This window comes from Saimiri boliviensis, chromosome 2 (assembly GCF_048565385.1).
Source record: "Saimiri boliviensis isolate mSaiBol1 chromosome 2, mSaiBol1.pri, whole genome shotgun sequence".
In the NCBI taxonomy this organism is placed as follows: Eukaryota; Metazoa; Chordata; class Mammalia; order Primates; family Cebidae; genus Saimiri; species Saimiri boliviensis.
The window spans coordinates 230,184,898-230,205,309 of NC_133450.1; the positions used below are offsets into that span (position 1 = coordinate 230,184,898).

The window sequence follows — 20,412 nt, forward strand, 5'->3', positions numbered from 1 at the left end:
CCTGTTGCCCAGGCTGGAGTGCAATGGTACAATCTCAGCTCACTGCAACCTCTGCCTCCCAGGTTCAAGCGATTCTCCTGCCTCAGCCTCCTGAGTAGCTGGAATTACAGGCACCCACAATCACGCCCAGCTACTTTCTTCTATCTTTAGTAGAGATGCAGGTTCAGCAAATTGGCCAGGCCGGTCTCAAACTCCTGACCTTATGATTTGCCCTCCTTGGCCTCCCAAAGTTCTGGGATTACAGGCATGAACCACCGCGCCCAGCCCATATATCCACTTTTTTTTTTTTTTTTTTTTTTTTAAATAAGCCTATAGCACCTGGAATTCCCAGGCAGTTTCCCATCCAATACTAACCAGGCCTGACCCTGCTTGGCTTCTGAGATAGACGAGATTTGGCGTGTTCAGGGTGGTATGGCCGTAGACATACCCACTTTTATAGTATCATACAGAGCAGTGTTTTTTTCCCCCCCGTTTGAGATAGGTTCTCACTCTGTCACCCTGGCTGGAGTACAGTGGCGTGAACACAGGTCACTGTAGCCTCAACCTCCTGGGATCAGGTGATCCTCCCACATCAGCCTCCAAGGTGGCAGAGGAAAAAAGAAAGGACACTGGGTGTGAGGGAGGGATGCAAAGTCAGGACCCAGCGTCCATGGGAACACAAGGGAGGATGAAGGCACAGAGGCTGGGAAGAGAGGGCAAGGCTGTCATTGCTGAAGATGGAAGGGATGAGGGAGTCTGCAGGCTCAGCATGATCAACCGGGCTCCAGCTTCTGCGACCTGCCTGGAAGATGAAACAGCCTCCCCACTCTCATTGGTAAAGATAAACCCAAACCCCATCTCACCTCTCAGCTCTGGTCTTCCCATCTCTCTCGCCACTGCCCACCTCGCTCCATCTCTCCTTGCCAAGCCTAGACTGGCTTAGCTTTCACTGCTCTGCGGTCTCAAAGTGCCCTGTGGCTATGGCTGTAGCTGCACTTACCGCATGTTTTACAGTTGTCTCTTCACGTGGTCATATCCCTCTTGAGTCTCTGCACTCCCAGGGCAGAGGCTGAGTCTCACTCATCTGGCGGCCCCAAGGCACGGTGCCATTCCTAGCATATGTCATTGCTTAGTGTTGAGTAAGTGACTGTCTATTGTGACATGGACATCCTCAAGGTCACATAAACAGCTAAGGGGTAGGGAATTATCTTGCTGCTTAGTGGGCGATGGGAGAATAATGGGTGGGAAGATGGCAGATGATGGAAAGGCATTTTTAAAAAGAGTAAACATTGAGTAGCTGAATTTTGAATATGATTTTTTTTCCCTTCTGCCTCAGCCTGTAGCTGGGAACCCAGGCACGTGCCATCATGCCTGGCTAATTTCTGTATTTTTCTGTAGAGATGGGATTTCACCATGTTGCCCAGGCTGGCTTGAATATAATTTCTATTCAGGCAAGTTTTTCCTTCTATAGACATGGGCAAAGTGCAAATAAGAAATTGAGGGAGATAGCCGGGCGCGGTGGCTCAAGCCTGTAATCCCAGCACTTTGGGAGGCTGAGGCGGGTGGATCACGAGGTCAGGAGATCGAGACCATCCTGGTCAACAAGGTGAAACCCCGTCTCTACTAAAAATACAAAAAATTAGCTGGGCATGGTGACGCGTGCCTGTAATCCCAGCTACTCAGGAGGCTGAGGCAGGAGAATTGCCTGAACCCAGGAGGCAGAGGTTGCGGTGAGCCGAGATCACGCCATTGCACTCCAGCCTGGGTAACGAGAGCGAAACTCCATCTCAAAAAAAAAAAAAAAAAAAAAAAAAAAGAAAGAAAGAAATTGAGGGAGATAATAGGAGGTAGAGCTATGCTCTCTGCACCTGCCCAGATGTGGGGAGAAGTGGACTGGGGGGGCTGCCTGGCCATGCAAATTCTCTCCATGAGCTGTGCAGCTGTGCTCCAGACTCTGTCCCCACCCCTGGGAGGTCCTTGCAGCAATCACTGAAAATTTTGCTCAAACAGCCATTTCCCCACAATGCAGTCTACTGGGTATTTAAATAGTCTGATTAACTGAGTTAACAACTTGTGAACACTGTGGCAACATAACTACAACATGAAGCCCACCATGCTAACCCTTTCAGGTATACAGTTCTGTAGCATTCAGTACATTCACAATGTACTTCACCCCTTCCATCTCCAGAACTTTTTTTATCTTTTACAACTGAAACTCTGTCCATGAAATTCATTTCTCACCCCGTCTCCAGTCAATGGACACCGGGGTTGTTCCTACCTTTTGGCTACTGTGAATAATGCTGTTGTAAACATGGATGTACAAAAAAGTTATCAATTTTAAGCAGAATTTAATAAATACAGACGATTCTTCCAATGAGAAAATATTTCAAAAGCCTGTCATCCAAAGGTGGCCTGCGGAACAGCATTGGCTTCACTTGGGCCTTTGCTGCAAATGCAGAATCTCAGGCTCTGCCCTGGATCTATTATAGAATCTGCTTTTTTTTCAGACAGAGTTTTGCTCTGTCGCCCAGGCTGGTTTTTCATTTATAGAATCACTAGTTAGTGGAAGTAAAAGCAGTGTAAGGGCTCACTGTAACCTCTGCCTCTCAGGTTCAAGAGATTCTCCTGCCTCAGCTTCCTGAGTAGCTGAGACTACAGGCACCCACCACCATGCCTGGCTAATTTTTGTGTATTTTTAGTAGAGACAGGGTTTTTGCCATGTTGGCCAGGCTGGTCTCGAACTTCTGACCTCAAGTGATCCACCCACCTTGGCCTTTCACAGTGCCGGGATTATAGGTATGAACTGCCTACCATGCCCAAGCCCCAGGTGACTCATTTGCACCTTAAAGTTTGAGGACTGCTTCAAAATACAGAATCCATGGAGAACAATAAATGAGTATTTAAAAATTTTTTTTTGAGACAGGGTCTTGCTCTGTCACCCAGGCTGTAGTGCAGTGGTACAATCTTGGCTCACTGCAACTTCCACCTCCTGGGCTCAAGTGATCTTCCCACCTCAGTCTCCCAAGTAACTGGGACTACAGGCATGTACCACCACATCCAACTAATTTTTGTATTTTTTTGTAGAGACGGGGTTTTGCCATGTCGGCCAGGCTGGCCTTGAACTCCTGGGCTCAAGTGATCTGCCCACCTTGGCCTCCCAAAGTGCTGTGATTATAGGCATGAGCCAACACATCTGGCCCAATACATGGGAACTTTATAATGAAAAATTTGGGAATCACTAGTTAGTGGGAGTAAAAGCAGTGATTCACCAAGACTGTCAAAGAAGTAGGCTAGTTTTAAGCTGAGTACCGCTGGTACAGAGCCCCTGACCTGCAAAGGTTGGCATGAAATAAAGCCTTCCCTGAACACTTTGTACAGGAGCAAGGGAGGAAGCACATTCACAGTGACTTCACCATGTGGCTCCGTATTTCAATAGAGGCTGAGGCTAGGGTACATCTCCCTCTCTCCTTCCTCTCTTGTCTGATGAGACTCACCCAGGCCCTGGAGACTTTGAGTTCCTACTGGGGAATGAGCTTTTCAAAACAGCTCCTCAATTAAGGTTTGTCTACAATCAGCCACTAAGAGAATGAAATTTCTCTGTTTTAATTTATGGCTCTTTTTGAAGAAGTTACTGTGGTCATTTATTTGAAGGAAATACAGCAGATTTCCCCCAGATTTGAATATGGGACAACAAATCCTTAATTGTGTTGAAACTCTTCCCCTAAACTCTTGCTTTGATAACCCACTAGCATATTATCCCTTTTGGCACAAGAAAATGTCTAAAACGGATGAGAACCACTCGTATGAAATGTCTACTCTTAGGAGATGCCATTTATGTGTAGTTAGCTAATCCCATTCCCCCAGATTCTGAGACTTTTCTACAGGATACATGGCTACAAAAATGACAGGAACCATGATCCAAATCCAGGCACATCTCACCCCAAACCTACACCTTTCCAGACCAGTCTCCCAGCCTGCTGGAACTCAAGTGAGATGTATTTGCATCTTCTCTAGGTTAATCTGTCTCTGGCCCATGTTGCATCTGTTCTAAGGCTCAAATTAGACACTGATGTTGCTTACAGCTCAGCTTAACACAGGCTTTTCCATTTCCTGATTTCTCAGTTATCAAAACATGACAAGAAAGGCCTTTTTTTTTTTTTTTTGAGATATTTCCTGCTGACTGAAACCTAGGAAATACTGGAAATCTTAGGGACATTTGATCTTGTAGGGATTGTTCTCAATCCGCTTTCCTGTTTGAGGAAAAAAAAATCATTCTGGTGGGTCCAGTGACAGAGGGCTGGGAGGTGCCTTGCAACAATGAAGCAGTGGGCCTCTGTCCTGATGGCCTGATCTATTCAACTTAGCAGCCTGATGTGGAAGAGTGGGCTTCTAATTCACCATGGGAAGCCTGAGATCTGCTGCTCGACGGATTTGCTGGCCTACACATCACCCAGGGGCACTACCAAATGGCCTTACACAACGATGCCCAGTATTTGTGTGTGGAATGTGGACAAACGTGGTGCAACAGACAGAACCCTCCTGGTGAGGGCTAAAGCTTGCATGACAAGGAGCTAGGATGGAGCCATTTTACAAAAATAATTCTGACCTGCCCGATGCTAAATGAACACTGAAGAAACATTTGTTGTTTCTGTCTCCAAGAACCTTTCAAATTGTACAACAGACAAGAACCAAAACCAATGAACAGTACAAACACTTCCTATACAAACGGAAATGAGTCACAGAACACTGGCTGTTGAGGCTGGGCTATGGATAGAGTTCCATCCCTTCTGCCTCCTAAGCCTCTATGGGTTCCTGCTCAGATCCTATTACAGAGGGCTTTGTGGTAGCTTCTTCCTGCCCTTATCAGTCAGCCTACTCAGCCACGGTGACACTTCTTAAGGAGTGCCCCTAAACACTTCCAGTAGCCCCCAGGCCTCAAGAACCTGCAGAAAGCCGATGCCCCAGGCCTCTGCTCTGCCCTCCAGCCTTACTGCTCCTCGTTCTTCTGAGTGCTCAGCTTCCTTCTGTTTTTTCAGTCTCTACTACTGTTCACTCTCTTCCCTCTTCCTCACATCTCTTTCAACTGGGTGCAGGGGTCATAACCTGAAGGATACTTTTTAGAAGCACACTCCATCGGCTATATCAAAACATGCAGCATGGCCTAACAGCTAGGAGCACAGCATCTGGAGCCACAGGCACAGGGCGTGCTTCTGATTCAGCCACTTAGTGTTACCTTAGCTATTTTATTTAAGCTGTGTTTTGGTTTATCTATGAAAAACACAGTAGTCAGAACTGCGTTTCCGGATCGCTGAGAAGATGATGTTTATTAGAACACTTCCTGGGCATGCAATCACCGCCAGCGGCTCACACACATGGCAATCGATGCTCTTCGTTGGTGTCTCATTTGCCGAGTCTAAGCTCTCTGAGTTTGGGACCGTCTCTGATGACCTGTGAAAGTTCAGGGCTAGTGGAGAGTCAATGCTCACTACTATGCCCGAGTGAACAGTGGAGAACCTTCTTGGAGGAGATTCATGTAAAAGCCCAGACAGCAGAGGAAAAAGTGCTCCAAGTAGTGATAATGCTCTCCTCCTGAGGGTATGAGGAAGCTGCTTGGGGGGGGGTAGATGACCTCACAGAGGGACAAGGAGGAAAGTGAGGCTAGCAAAGCCAGGGGGATGAGAGCCACTTGAGATGGTCTCTCCAGGGCTGTGTGGACAATCAACACCTAGGACTCTGGACGAAACAGTGTCAGGCAGAAAAGATGCCTGGTGACAGGCAGTCTAGGCAAAAAGAGTCATTTTTTATTGGCTTTAGCAGCTACTATCCCAAACCCTTTCCCCTCAACAAGAAAAGGCAATTTTATGATCACAAAGAGGTCACATTTTTTTTAATTGACAACTCAATCTCTACATACATACAGTATTGCACAAATTGTAAGTCGGTCAACAATTATTGATGCAAACTCATGAGCGTTTACATAAAACTACAGCTCTTAGGTGTTGGTGTGTTTTATGCCAGCTACTTTAGTGAATAAAAGAAACATAAAGGAACTCAGCTACTTGAATTAATGAGAATCGGCTTTCAAAAAAAAGCACTGATGTCATCTCATAGAATATTTAATCTGTCAGACCCAGGAAAATCAGTTAAGTGACAAAAAGAACACGTTTAAAGAAAAGTTGGTGATAAAAACATTAGGCTAAAATATTAAGAACTTTAGCAACTGGACTGAGGAACCAGAAAGTATATGCGCACTGGGAATTTTAAGAAAAGATCCTCATGTTCTCCTGCACAACGAGGACCACATTCCAAAAGCATAATTCTGCGCTGCTACAATGTCTTCTCTGCTACAAACCACTGTTTCTAAGGTAAAGAAACAAGATGGTAATTCACATAAAAGGGTTTTAAAATTCTTCCCACTCAAAATAAAATAAAATAAAAATAATATGATCTCCATCAAATTATAAAGAAATTCTATCAAAATGTCGACCAGATAAAGAAGTCAGATCATGTGCCTTCATCCATTGCCTCAGAGGGCAGAGCATGTGTCACCTACAAGGAAAGGAAGATGGGGGTAGAGTCCCCATTCTCCCCCGGCCTGTGGAATTGGGGTGGACAGGAGCCGTTTGGCTTCCCTGGGGTTTTGCTTCCTCACACAGGGAATTGAGGGAGGTGGGCTAGATGGCTTTAAGAGACCCCTCAACTAGAAGAATCAAAGGCAGCCTGAGATCCCATCTCTGAGCAAATAGGGTGGCAAAAGAAATGGATTAAAAAACAGGTGGATGACGTCTTTCTCACCTTATGACGCCACATTCAGAAAGAATCTGTACTATAGCTGAAGAAAATCTTTGCCCGGTACTATTAAAGGGTATACAATGAGGCATCTGACAATGAAATTTTTGATGAAAATGTATAAAAAGGCTGTGTTGAGTTTGGGTGGAAGAAACCATGCACCACCACGTTATTACCAGCAGTCAGGATGTCCTGTCTCTGATTCTAGGAGTCACTGACCTGGCTGGGAGAAATGCTGAGGGAGATGCATGTTCAAGCCATTCAATAGAGGTCTAAGCACATGGTTGAGGAAATTGAGAAACAGGTGCCCAGGAAGTCAATTAATAAAAGTGATTCTAAAACAAAGGATGCAAGAGATCTAAATGATCCAAAGACAGTGATGGCTTCTCATTTTCTGTCCCCTACAGAGAATATAAATATTATTTCTTCTGGATCTAACATATTGGTTTCATTTTCAAAATGCATCACTTTATTTTTCTTAAAAGGCAGCCATACATTAAGCATGTGACAGTCACATGATTTATGCAGCGAGCCCCAAGGCTTCCACCAGCTTTCCTGGAACCTACAGCCAGAAGAGTCCTGAGATTTCAAATATTAAAGCTTTCTCCACAGCCGCAAGTTCCTTTGATGTTTGGGTTATTGAACACAAACTCACTGGATAATTTGTCTTCAACATAGTCCATTTCTGTTCCTAAAAGTGTTAGCTGTGCTTTCTTTTCGATGAATACTCTGACTCCTTGGGGAAAAGAAAATATGTGTCATATAAAGCCTGCAGCCTTATGGAACTTGCTGATTCAAAGCACAAATGAACTTTAAATAGTGACTATCAACAAAAGTCAAACGGGAAGCTTTTGAGCATTTTAAATTATTTCCTTAAGGAATTAAGCATTCAGTTTCCTGTCTGCCCTTCCTTCCCACATACGAATCTCTGTCTAAAACAATCACATTAGGGGAGAATTTTATACAAGTAAATTCCGTGACAATTTTATGCAAAATTAAACTTCACTCATTTTTCCAGTTTGCAATGTGAAGAAAATGTATATTCTCAGTGAGTTTTGTTATGATGAAATTTTAAAAAATTATGAAAGTTCTGCAATGACATCACTAGATACATAGATTTAATTTAAAGATATACAAAGGACTGTGATACAATGGGGCTATTTTAATAAGATCAATCAGTACAACCATAGTCTTTTCTGGTTATGGAGAGAAAACAGGTACTATTCCCTAATAATTACACAGGTAGAGGTCAGCATCTTTAGAAATACAATCTTTTTTTTTGACAGAGTCTTTCTCCGTCACCCAGGCTGGAGCGTAGTGGCATGATCATGGCTCACCACAACCTCTGCCTTCAGGTTCAAGTGATCCTCCTACAGGATTACAGGCACATGCCACCAGGACCAACTAATTTTCTATTTTTTTTTTTTTTAGAGATGGGGTTTCATCATGTTGCCTAAACCAGTCTTGCATTCCTGGGCTGAAGTGATCCTCCAGCCTTGGCCTCCCAAAAGTACTGGGATTACAGGTGTGAGCCACAGTGCCCAGCCAAAAAATACAATCGGTTTAAGAAAGCTTTCTAATCTGGGAAACATGGCAAAACCCTGGCTCCACCAAAAATACAAAAATTAGCTGGGCATGGTGGTGAGCACCTGTAGTCCCAGCTATTCAGGAGGCTGAGGTGGGAGGATTGCTTGAGCCCAGGAAGCGGAGGCTGCAGTGAGCTGAGACTGTGCCACTCCATTCCAGCCTGGGTAAGACAGCAAGACTGTCTCAAAGAAAGAAAGACAGACAGAAAGAAAGAAAGAAAAAACACTTTCTTCCTTATAAGATATTGAGCCATTCACTAAATATAAACTATATATAATTAAGTCACCTCTTCCTTAAAATGAAAATCTCAAGGTTTATAATGTGTTATAATTTTAAAAATAATGTATTTTTAAAAGGTCTTTATTCATTAGTAACTTTAGTTTAATAAAAAAGCACATTTAGGTATCTAGGCCTCATTCTCCCATGTAGGCAAGAACTGCAAGCTAGCTAAGTGCATCCTTCCAATGGCAAGATAAATAAGTTACTTATTTTATTTTAGGTAGGTTTTAACAGATTATAGAGTGGAAGGCGGGGGCAGTGGCAAATATAATTAAAGAATTGAAGTTTTTAATAAAAATTAGAAATATAGGATTCCTCAAAAACATGAGTTAATAATGCAGCTCCATTAAAAACACAAAATTAGCCAGGCATGGTGATGTGGGCCTGCAGTTCCAGCTGCTTGGGAGGCTGAGGTGGGAAGATCACTTGAACCCGGGAGGTAGAGGCTGCAGTGAGTTGAAACTGCCCCAGTGCACTCCAGCCTGGGGGAGAGTAAGACTCTGTCTCAAATTTAAAAAAAAAAAAAAAGGATTACAATGTAGCTGAGAATTCCTACTGCGTAGCATGTTGTAGCCACCATAATATCACAAGACAACCCATTACTCAGGTGTTTGTGGTGATGCTGGTGTACACAAACCTGTACTAGTCGTATAAAAGTCTAAGCATGTACAATTATGTACACTACAAAATACACTTGATACTGATAATAAATGGTTATGTTACTGCTTTATGAATTTACTATACTATACTTTCTATTGTGATTTTAGAGTGTACTTCTACTTACTAAAAAAAAGTTAACTGTGAAATAGCCTGAGGCTTCAGGAGGTATCCAGAAGAAGGCAGTGTTATCACAGATGACAACTCCATGAGTGTTACTGCCCCTGAAGACCTTCCAATGGCACAAGAGGAGGTTGTGGAAGACAGGGATATTGATGATCCTGACCCTGTGGAGGCCTAAGCTAATACATGTGTACATGTGTTTGTGTCTTAGTTTTTAATTAAAACATTTATAAGGTTAAAAAAAACAGAGAAAAGTTTATAGAATAAGTACATAAAAAATTTTGTACATTTGTACAATGTATATTTTAAGTTAATATTTATTACAGAATAGTAAAAAAGTTAACCCCAAAGTTTACAAGGTAAAAAAGTCTCAGTAAACTAAGGTGAATTTATTAGTTTATAAAGTGTAGAATACTGCAAAGTAATGTCCTAGGCTTTCTCATTCACTCACCACTGCCTACTCACCCACTAACACGTGGACAACTTCCAGTCCTGCAACCTCCATGCACGGTAAGTGCCCCATACAGGCATAGCATGTTTTATTTTCTTCTCCTTCCTTTTGTTTTTTTTTTTTAAAGGGATGGCAGTCTCACTCTGTTGCCCAGGCTGAAGGACAGTGGCTATTCACAGGTATGAACACAGTGTACTACAATCTTTTTTTTTTTGAGATGGAGTCTCGCTTTGTCACCCAGGCTGGAGTGCAATGGTATGGCCTCAGTTCACTGCACCCTCCAGCTCCTGGGTTCAAGCAATTCTCCTCCATCAGCCTCCCCAGTCGCTGGGACTACAGGTGTGTGCTACCACACCTGGCTAATTTTTTTTGTATTTTTAGTACAGACGGGTTTTCACCATGTTGGCCAGGCTTGTCTTGAACTCCTGACCTCGTGATCCGCCCACCTTGGCTTCCCAAAGTGCTGGGATTACCTGTGTGAGCCACGGCACCTGGCCAGTACAGTACAATCTTGAACTTCTGCGCTCAAGGAATCCTCCTGCCTCAGTCTCCTGAGTAACCGGGACAACAGGCTTGTGCCCACACACCTGACCCCATTTGATCTTTTACAGTGAAATTTCACTGTACCTTTTCTATGTTTAGACATGTTTACACAAATACTTACCATCATGTTAGAATTCTGCACAGTACTCAGCACAGTCACACACAGTACAGGTTTGCAGCCTAGAAGCAACAGGTTGTATCATCTAGCCAAGGTGTATGGTAGGCTCTACCAACCAGGTTTGTGTAAGTACACCCCTGGACATTTGTCTAATGTCACATTTCTCAGAACGTATCCCCAATGTTAAGTGATGCATGACTGTATCTGCATTATACTTACTGGTTGAGCATCCCAAATCCAAAAAGCTCCAATGAGCATTTCCTCTGAGTGTCATGTTGGCACTTACTTGTAAAGTTTTGAATTTGGGAGCATTTCAGATTTTAGATTTTTGGATTGGAATGCTCAACTGGTACTTATTTGACACAGATGTAAAACTGCTGCTTACACAAAAACTGTTGGTTCACTGTGAGCCTTAAGGTTGGCTCAGTTTTTGGACACAATGATGGTTTTTCACAGTTAAAACAAAAAAGCTTATATAATAATTTATCGATTAGTTACTAAGAGCACAGTCTCTGGAAAGAATTACTAAGCCACTTACTATGACCTTCAACTACTTAAACCCTCTGTGCCTCAGTTTCTTCATCAGAAAAACAGGGATAATATGGTATCACCTTCATTCAGCATTGTGTATAAATCAGTTAATACATGAAATTCCATCAAACAACGCCCATGCACACAGTGAGCACTGTTTACGTGGTTCCTGCTACTATCCTTATTTTTTACTTTGTGCTGTGCAAGGCTAACAATTTTAGGCAAAACAAAGTGCCCAAAACTGTTTGTTAAAAACTTACCATCTTGAATAACTTCTTCGTCAGAATCTCCTTTTGTCTTTGTATATTCTAGAGTATAAGAAAGGCCATTACAGCCCCTGGTTCGGACACCAACTTTTACACCTACCTGAAAAAGAAGTGAAAATACAAATTTAGTTTTAAAGTAGTACAGATTAAACAATTATACTAATAAAGTGACAGTAGCCTCCCTGTACCAAAATGGACTTTCATTTACTGTTTTGTAGAGATAGGGTCTCACTACGTGTCCCAGGCTGGTCTCAAACTCCTGGACTCAATTCTTCTACCCTGACCTCTCAAAGCAGTGGGATTACAAGGTAGGAGCCATCTCATCCAGCCTGGGACTTTATATCCTCTGGATGTTTCTTTACGGTTAGAGTTCAGCAGGTTTCATAGTCCATCACCTGGCAATCCTCTCTCTACATGGGATCTTTATTCTAATGCAGACTTGGGTACAGTCTCAAATACCAGAAAGCAAAAGACTGCAGTCAATACAGACAAAAGAATTTTAAAAAGTTACCAAACAGCACTTAAAAAATATCAATGTTTACATTAATGCAATTTTCTAACAATATCTACCTAAGTTTTCTGTCTTGGAGCTGATCGGCTTTTTCATTTAAATATAGTCATCCTTCAGGATGCATGGGAAACTGGTTCCAGGACCACCCAAGTATACAAAAATCTGCGGACACTCAAGTCCCTTATGCAAATGGCACAGTGTTTGTATGTAACCTATACAAATCTTCCCGTGTACTTTAAAGAACTTCTGGATAACTTGAATGCCTGTAACAATGTAATGCCACATAAATAGTTGTTATACTGTATTGTTTAGAGAATTAGAAGTCTGTACATGTTTAATACAGATGCAACCTTCTATTTTTTTCCCAAATATTTTTGATCTCTGGTTGACTGCATCCACGTATGTGGAACCCGCAGATATGGAGAGGTGACTGAACACAGTAAAAGTATTTTAAGTACTGTTTCACCAGCGGTTCCCGATTCTACAAAGCTAATCTCTTTTTTCATTTGGCCACTTTGGACTCTAGTCATTAGTCTAACCAAATTGAGTCAGAATGCTGATATCCTTCGAAATTTAATAATTTTAAAAGGCAGGTTTGAGAACTCCCATTACATTGTAATGTAGGTTGACAAGAGAAACCAGAAACCATTCCAGTCTAATCATTAAATATTGATAGTCCATTACTTGAAATGATTTACAGCATTCCATCGGCAAGGAACAATGTACAATTAAGATGATACAGACACCCCTAACTCCACAGTTCTACATCTAGGAATGGGTCCTATGTAGGTAGACTAAGCCAGGCTTATAGGTTTATAACAATGAGCCTGGCACACGGTAGCCTCTAAATAGTTGCTGAATGGTGTTTTGTGGCAGCAATGAATGAAAGCGACCCTTTAACATAGGGACTGTTGAGAGAAATCGAGGTTGTTCAATGGAATATACTATACATGCAGCCAAGAAAGGGAGGCAGATCATTTCCTAATAATATGGAAAGATCTTCAAGCTACATTATTAAGGGCAAAAGCAAAGTGTAACCACAACATTTATGGTAGGAAGAGATACACATAGGAATAACAAGCCCAGTCTAGGCCATGAGTTCCCCTTGGGGAGACATTTTTGGTTGCGATAACCAAAGCTTTGTAGAATCAGGAACTACTGGTGAAAAACTTTCACTCTATACAGTCACCTGTCTGTATCTGTGGGTTCCACATATGTGGATTCTTTGGTTGTGACAAAGAAATGGTGCTACTGGTATCTAGACAGAAGCCAGAGATGCTGTCAAACATTCTACAATCTGCCCTAAAGTGTCAACAGTGAGGAGACTCAGAAAATCAGGTCTAGCCACTTCAAATGTATACATTATTCCCTGGAAGGAGAGCAAAGAGGTTGCTTCTTGGAAGAAAGAATGACAGGTTGAAAGAATGACTTCCTTTTAGTTAAACACCCTTTTGTATTATTTGATTTTTTTAGAAATCTTGAGTATATTTTACCTTTTAAGTAATAACCCCTAAATGAAAGCATACTGTTTATCATAGGATAAATTCATTCTGAAAACACAACTTCAGTTTTTTACTGAATAATTAACTGGTTTTACTTACATGCTCAGGCTTATCTTTAAGAAGCTGCTTTATCTTGTTTACTGCTGCAGGTGTCTGAAAAAAGAAATTATGTTTTTAGCTACAAAACTTGCATTCTTTAAAACTTCATGTTTATGTCTTTTTAAGTCTGTCTTTAGCAAATTCATGTAACAAATTTATGTTCCATTCTTGCCAGAGTACCTTGTGGATTTATAGAGAACACATGAACTATTTTATTCAAAATACTCTCTTTATTTTAAAAAATATCTGCCAGCAACATCATTTTAATCTTGCTCCTCAGTCTAGGATGGTTCCCTGTCTTTCTCTCTATGGTGCTATTTACTCACATCACAAATGCTATTTTTCTGGGCAGCATCTGTTTTGTGCATCAACTCTACACCCAGCAACCAGCACGTTGCCTACGACAAACAGCCAATGAAGGAATCGAGTATCTCATGGGGAAGGTCAACCTTCAGGTGTTCTTCCTGTTGATTATTAATCCTACTGTATTTATTTATTTATTTATTTGCCTACTCACATCCATTCCTAATCCGTCAAAATGCATAGCTTGAGGAAAGAGTGTTATCAGCATAAAATAACGCAGGGTGTGCTTCTAGTACCAGTCCTGCCAAATGCTCACACAGATTTTTTCAATGTGGATTAAACCAACACCTTAGGAGATCTAGATGAACAAAACTAAGCTAGTCAATGACAGAAATAAGAACGAGGAGGAGCTGCTTCCCAGGAGAAATGCTGTTTAACATAGCCCAGTGGGCCTCAAAATGAGAAAGACATCCCAGTTTGTATGCAAATAGGTCAGAGTTACCAACCCCACTTCCTTCGGAAAGAGACTGTTTCAGGTCATTCCTGTCCCACCTCCTACTGTGCCCTCAGGGCAGTTACCCTATATGGCTTCTCTGACTTCTAGTCCTCTACTGGTGAAATAGGGAAAACAGTCCCTTCTCCTCAAGATTCTTGCGACGATTAAATATTTAAACTCATGAAAAGCATTCAGGACTGTGCCAGGCACAAAACAACAAAGTATTATTATGATGATGAGAGTACATGATAATGAAGAGATTACGTGTCTTATCAGCTCCTCTATCTGGCAGGGCTTTGCTGGCCCTCCAGTTCTAACATTTTACTGGCTTGTGAAGCCTCAAAGTCTGGTTGTTACGATCTCAGTCCTGATAGTAAACTGAGGCCAAGACTGACGCCTGTCCTGGGGGAGCCAGACCAATGGACAGCCCTAGAGTGTGCTCTCCTGCCCTGTTGGGGTGAGGGCTCAGCCAGATGATTATGTTTAAACACAGTCTGTGCCCAATTTAGAAGGGCATAAAACCAATTTAGAATGTGAAGACCAACGTGTTTTAAATTTAAAATAGAAAACAATGCACTGCACTTAAAAAAACATATAGTATCTGTGTAAATACATTTCTTACTTCATGTCACTGTAAAAAAAACAAATCACTGCCAGTAGGTGGTCTCTAAAGGCCTTTTCCCATGGTTCTATCACAAAAGGAGGCAAGCAGTCCTACACTGCAGAGAGTAGTACAAGAGGTGGAAGGAGAAAACGTGGAAGAGCAGGATTATGGTTTTATTTTTGTTTTCTGAGTCACAGAATATCAACTTTAAATAGTTACAGAAATATTTATTATTTTTTTAAAAAGTGCTCATAACCCTTCTTAATCAGTGGTCCCCAATGTTTTTGGCATCAAGGACTGGTTTTGTGGAAAACAATTTTTCCAGGGAAGGGGGATGGTTTCAGGATTCAAGTGCATTACACTTATTGTGTAATTGATTTCTATTATTACACTGTAATATGTAATAATTATATAACTCATCAAAACGTACAATCAGTGGGAGCCCTGAGCTTGTGTTCCTGCAACTAGATGGTCCCATCTGGGGGTGATGGAAGACAGCGACAGATCATCAGGCATTATTCTCATAAGCAGTGTGCAAACTACACCCCTCGCACCTGCAGTTCATACTAGGGTTTGCGTTCCTATGAGAATCTAATGCCTGCTGATGCTGACCTGACAGGAGGTGGAGCTACCTTAGGTCTTAATGCTCGGCTCATCTGCAGCTCTCGCCTCCTGCTGTGAGGCCCTGTTCCTAACCGGCCAAGGACCAGTCTGTGGTGCAGGGATTGGGGACACCTGTTCTAAATGACTGTCAATAAAAGCTAGCTTTCTTATCAACTACTTGCAAATTTTCACAGTCATATTTTCCTATGTGCATGCTGAAGAAATTAATCACTTACTGTCGAATAAAAGTAGCTTTCTGTAAGTTTATTTTACAAAGGCACGGCCTGGCCAGGTACGGTGGCTCATGCCTGCATTCCCAACACTTTGGCAGGCCAAGGTGGGCGGATCACTCGAGGTCAGGAGTTTGAAACCAGCTTGACCAACAAGGTGAAACTCCATCTCTATTAAAAATACAAAAATTAGCCAATAATGGTGGCATGCGCCTGTAATCCCAGCTACTCAGGAGGTTGAGGTACAAGAATCGCTTGAACCCAGGAGGCAGGGATTGCAGTGAGCCGAGATCATGCCACTGCACTCCAGCCTGGGCAACAGAGACTCTGTCTCAAAAAAAAAAAAAAAAAAAAAAAAAAAAAAAATCCAAAATGGCATAGCCAAATACCTGCTGGAACTAAAATCTGAAATGTGGTCTTGGTTTAATGTGAGTCAAAAGTGCAGATGGGCATGCCACTGACTGATCTAAACAAAACAAATGTGTCTCTCACACTATTTCATTTACCGGCCTCAAGAATTTTTTAATCTCCAAGTGGTTTTCTAAATTACCTAATTTGGTTTTGCAAAATAATCTATTTTCTTATTTTCTCAACTGTTAGCAGGAAACAGTAAATAAAAATAATTCGTGGGGATTGCTCTACTTAACACAAAGTTGCTGATGTTCACATCTTACACTGAAATGCTCTTTAAGGGAAAAGTAACATTCAACAGGAACCTGTGTGCCTGCGAAACTGTTGTTACGGGAACTAAACATGTGTCTTAATTTTCCCATGTCAGCAAAAACCAAACCTACTCCACTGGGAGGGTATTACTAATGATGGATAACCCAGGTGTGTACTCAACCAAGGAAAAAGTTTCTTACAACTTTCAAAGTGACCGATCTGATTTTCAGAACAAATGAGAATGGTTAAACAGGGAACAGTTGGTACTTAAAAAAAAAAAAAATCTAGCTACCAAAAGTACTTTTTGTGTCTCAGTACCAAGAAGAGGCTAGGAATCCTACTCTGCTTTAAGTCTATATACTTTGTGTTTAGGTAAAATTCATCTGAGAAAGCGCACAGAATCTTTAACTACACAGCTGCAGGGCCTGGCAGCACAAGTGCACTTCCTACGACAACTAAGAAACAGGCGCGGTGGCTCACGCCTGTAATCCCAGCACTTTGGGAGGCCGAGGCGGGCGGATCACAAGGTCAAGAGATCGAGACCATCCTGGCCAACATGGTGAAACCCCGTCTCTACTAAAAACACAAAAATTAGCTGGGCGTGGCGGCATGCGCCTGTAGTCCCAGCTACTTGGGAGGCTGAGGCAGAGAACTGCTTCAACTCAGGAGGCGGAGGTTGCAGTGAGCCGAGATCGTGCCACTGCACTCCAGCCTAGTGCCTGGTGACAGAGTGAGACTCTGTCTCAAAAAAAAAAAAAAAAAGAAAAAAGAACCTGTAATTGTCAAGAAATTTATCTGCTATTCATAACTATAGCTTACCTGAGATTTGGCCCATGTTTTAAAATTTAAGAGCTTCCTGAAGCCCACTAAAATATGATGGTTTTTACTTTACTCACACGCAAATCACAGGAATATGACTTTTAAAGTGAGAGATTATCTTTAAGACATTTTGGCCGAATTAAAAAATATATACATTTCCAAGATGTTTCCGCTGTTAAAATTATGGGAAAAGGCACTATAGATGAATGTTTTATCACTATCTCATAGCAACACCTTTTTTTTTTTTTTTTTCTTTTCTTTTTGAGACGGAGTTTCGCTCTTGTTATCCAGGCTGGAGTGCAATGGTGTGATCTCAGCTCACCACAACCTCCGCCTCCTGGGTTCAGGCAGTTCTCCTGCCTCAGCCTCCTGAGTAGCTGGGATTACAGGCACGCGTCACCATGCCCAGCTAATTTTTTTCTGGTATTTTTAGTAAAGACGGGGTTTCACCATGTTGACCAGGATGGTCTCGATCTCTTGACCTCGTGATCCACCCGCCTCGGCCTCCCAAAGTGCTGGGATTACAGGCTTGAGCCACCGGACCCGGCCTAGCAACACACTTTCTGTTGTAGGAGAAACTTTTCATTCTCAATCCTGTATTTCCTTAAGTAACTTCCCAGGCAATTTTCATCTTTTGCTGCTTAAGAAAATAAAATTAAAACCCAAAGTTAACTCTGTGACAATACATACTAAACATGTGCCAATAACTACAACTTAATTTCATTACAAACATGGCATTGTAATGTTTAAAAGGCAGCAAACATTCAACATTCAATTTTCTGGGGGAACAAAAGATGGTAAACAAATACAGCCAATAATCAAGCTATCATGTATTTTAGCCAGACATAGTGGCATGTGCCTGCCTGTAATCTCAGCAACTTGGGAGGCAGAAGCAGAGAATTGCTTGAACCCGGGAGGCGGACGTTGCAGTGAGCCGAGATCACACCACTGCACTCGAGCCTGGGCGACAGAGCAACACTCCGTGTCCAAAAAAAAAAAAAGAAATTCTCAAAGAAAAGGTAACATGTCAAATGGGTGATGGAGAAAGACATCAGGGCCAGGCGTGGTGGCTCACACCTGTAATCCCAGCACACTGGGAACCTGAGGCAGGTGGACTGCTTGAGCCCAGGAGTTCAAGACCAGCCTGGGCAACCCAGGGAGACCCTAGGTGCATGCATGATGCACACTGGTGGTCCCAGCAACTTCGGAGGCTGAGGTGGGACGATGGCTTCGGCCCAGGAGATTGAGGCTGCAGTGTGCCATGATTACACCACTGAACTACCGCCTAAGGGATAGAGTGAGACCCTGTCTCAAAAAAAAAAAAAAAAAAAAAATCAAGACATCAGTTAACAGGGTTGCTAAAGAGCAAAAAAGAAAAGGCAAAAAACTGTTCCTGCAACGTCTGGCTCTTCCTGGACTTACCGTTACCAGTGGAAGAATTCTGAATTCTAATTCTTACTGAGACTGAAAGAGACACAAAGAATGAATTGTGCCCTGTAGTTCTTAAAACCTTGTTTAGTTCCATGGTGTATGAAATACACATTCCTTGGTGTATGAAAATAAGCCTGTAGGAGGTAACATAGAATGATAATCAGTACACAAGTAGTACCGTATGTAATCAGGATAACATCAAAGGCCTAAAAAATTGATTATAAAAATACATGCTCTTACCCGATTACAATTTTCTTCTATTTTGCCATAAACTTATTTTCTGGTAATAGGTCCTTGTGGCATTAGATGCAACAGAATCCATGGATCAATTTAAAACTTTTTTTTTTTTAATCTCTAAGCGAATGCTTGTATAAAGTCGTTTTCTTAACTAAGAGGCGAGTATATGTAGGAATGTGATAAGTTTTTCTATTGCGGCGAAAATATTTTGGAACTAGATAGAGGTGATGCTTGCACGCCACAATGTCCTAAATGGCACTGAATTTTACCCTTTAAAAGGGCTAACTTCATGTTATGTGGATTTTCCCTCCACTAAAAAAAATGCACGGTGCGGCTGGAACACTGAGCTAGCTCAGTGAATTCTCTAAATTATCAGTGGTTGTACTCTGGTGTTCTCTGAGTGTTTGACCTTTCACCCAGAAAACGGGGTAAACTCACTCCGGAAAATCATGTTTTGTCCTAAGAGCCCAGGCTTGCGGGAGGCACAGAGGGAGTGGCAAAGGCCTCAATCACCCAGTACACCGGGAACGAACGCTTCGTGCGCCGCGACCGTGACCTCCGCAGGAGACCGGGGCTTTGTTGCCGCTGTCTCTGTGCTCGCTCTCCGCGGCCGCAGGCGACCTGACACAGCGGTCCCTCGAAGCCTAGGCCCTCCCCACCCCACGCACCTCCAGGCTAGAGCTTCGGGCCACCACCGGGCACCCCGACACCGGGTACGTTCAGCCTCTGTGCAACCGGAGAGGCCGAACGGCGCAGGCCGGCAGGAGAGTGGAGGCGCTCGGCCCCGGAGGACGCCCACCCCAGAGCTCCCCTCCGGCCCGCACGCGGGGGCCGCGCGGCCTGCCGGGAAACGCAGTTGCCAAGAGCTAAGGGGCAGCCCCGCCCGGAACTTGTTTATCGCAGCAACCAGGGGCCGCAGAGAAAGGAGCGGGCACGGCTCGGAGCGGCCCAGAGCTCGGACGCGCCCGTGCCCCTGCGGCCCCGCTCCTGGCGGCCGTGACCTCCCCTCGCTCGGGGCGGACACGGGCAATGTCATGGGCCCCGCCGCGCGCCGCGAACACTCACCAGGGTGAGAGCGGCCCGGGTGGGCTGCAGCTTCCTCTTGCTCACAGCCCGGACAGTTGCCCGGACTAAGGAAGCAGACATCTTCACCGTCCCGGCGCCCCGCTGCCTCGGGCCGAAGCTCGGCCGCCTCAGCCTCTCTCCATGGACACGGCGGGCGCATTGACGCCACAAGCTCCGGCGCACGGCGCCCTCAGGCCTAGCCCCGCCTCCCACCACCACCATTGGGTGGGCTGCGTGACTGACGGGTCGGGGGGCGGGACGCGCCGCTCGGGGCGGGGTTTCGCCACTCAGTGCCCCGGCGCTACCAGAGGGATTGTCCGTGGTGGCCGGCCGTGGGGTTACGACGCTGCGGGGCGCGGGGCCGGGGAGGAATGTCGTCACCGCCGAAGACGGAGTCGGCGCGACGTCGGGGAGCGGGCGGGAGGGGGCGAGCAATGACCTCCGACCTGCTGACTCCGGATGCGCGCGTCGCTTCACCATCCGCCCCCTGGGCAAGGTGCTGCGTCACCCCCTGCTTTAATGCTCA

General features: G+C 43.7%; 1 protein-coding gene across 3 annotated transcripts in view; it reads right to left on the reverse strand.

The window, feature by feature from the left end:
* ISCA1 (iron-sulfur cluster assembly 1) overlaps window positions 1–20,102 on the reverse strand; it is a 32,280-nt gene extending 12,178 nt beyond the window's left edge. The window contains exons 1-4 of one of the 3 annotated variants that reach the window (XM_003941132.3): window positions 19,887–20,093; window positions 13,436–13,489; window positions 11,318–11,423; window positions 7,215–7,504 (exon numbers count right to left, since the gene is read on the reverse strand). In XM_003941132.3, the coding sequence (XP_003941181.2) occupies window positions 7,356–7,504; window positions 11,318–11,423; window positions 13,436–13,489; window positions 19,887–19,967 (390 nt within the window). In that variant the 5' untranslated portion in view covers window positions 19,968–20,093 and the 3' untranslated portion in view covers window positions 7,215–7,355. The other 2 variants (XM_074395502.1, XR_012516690.1) reach the window with 2 other exon arrangements.
* Between the last annotated feature and the right edge of the window lie 310 nt (window positions 20,103–20,412).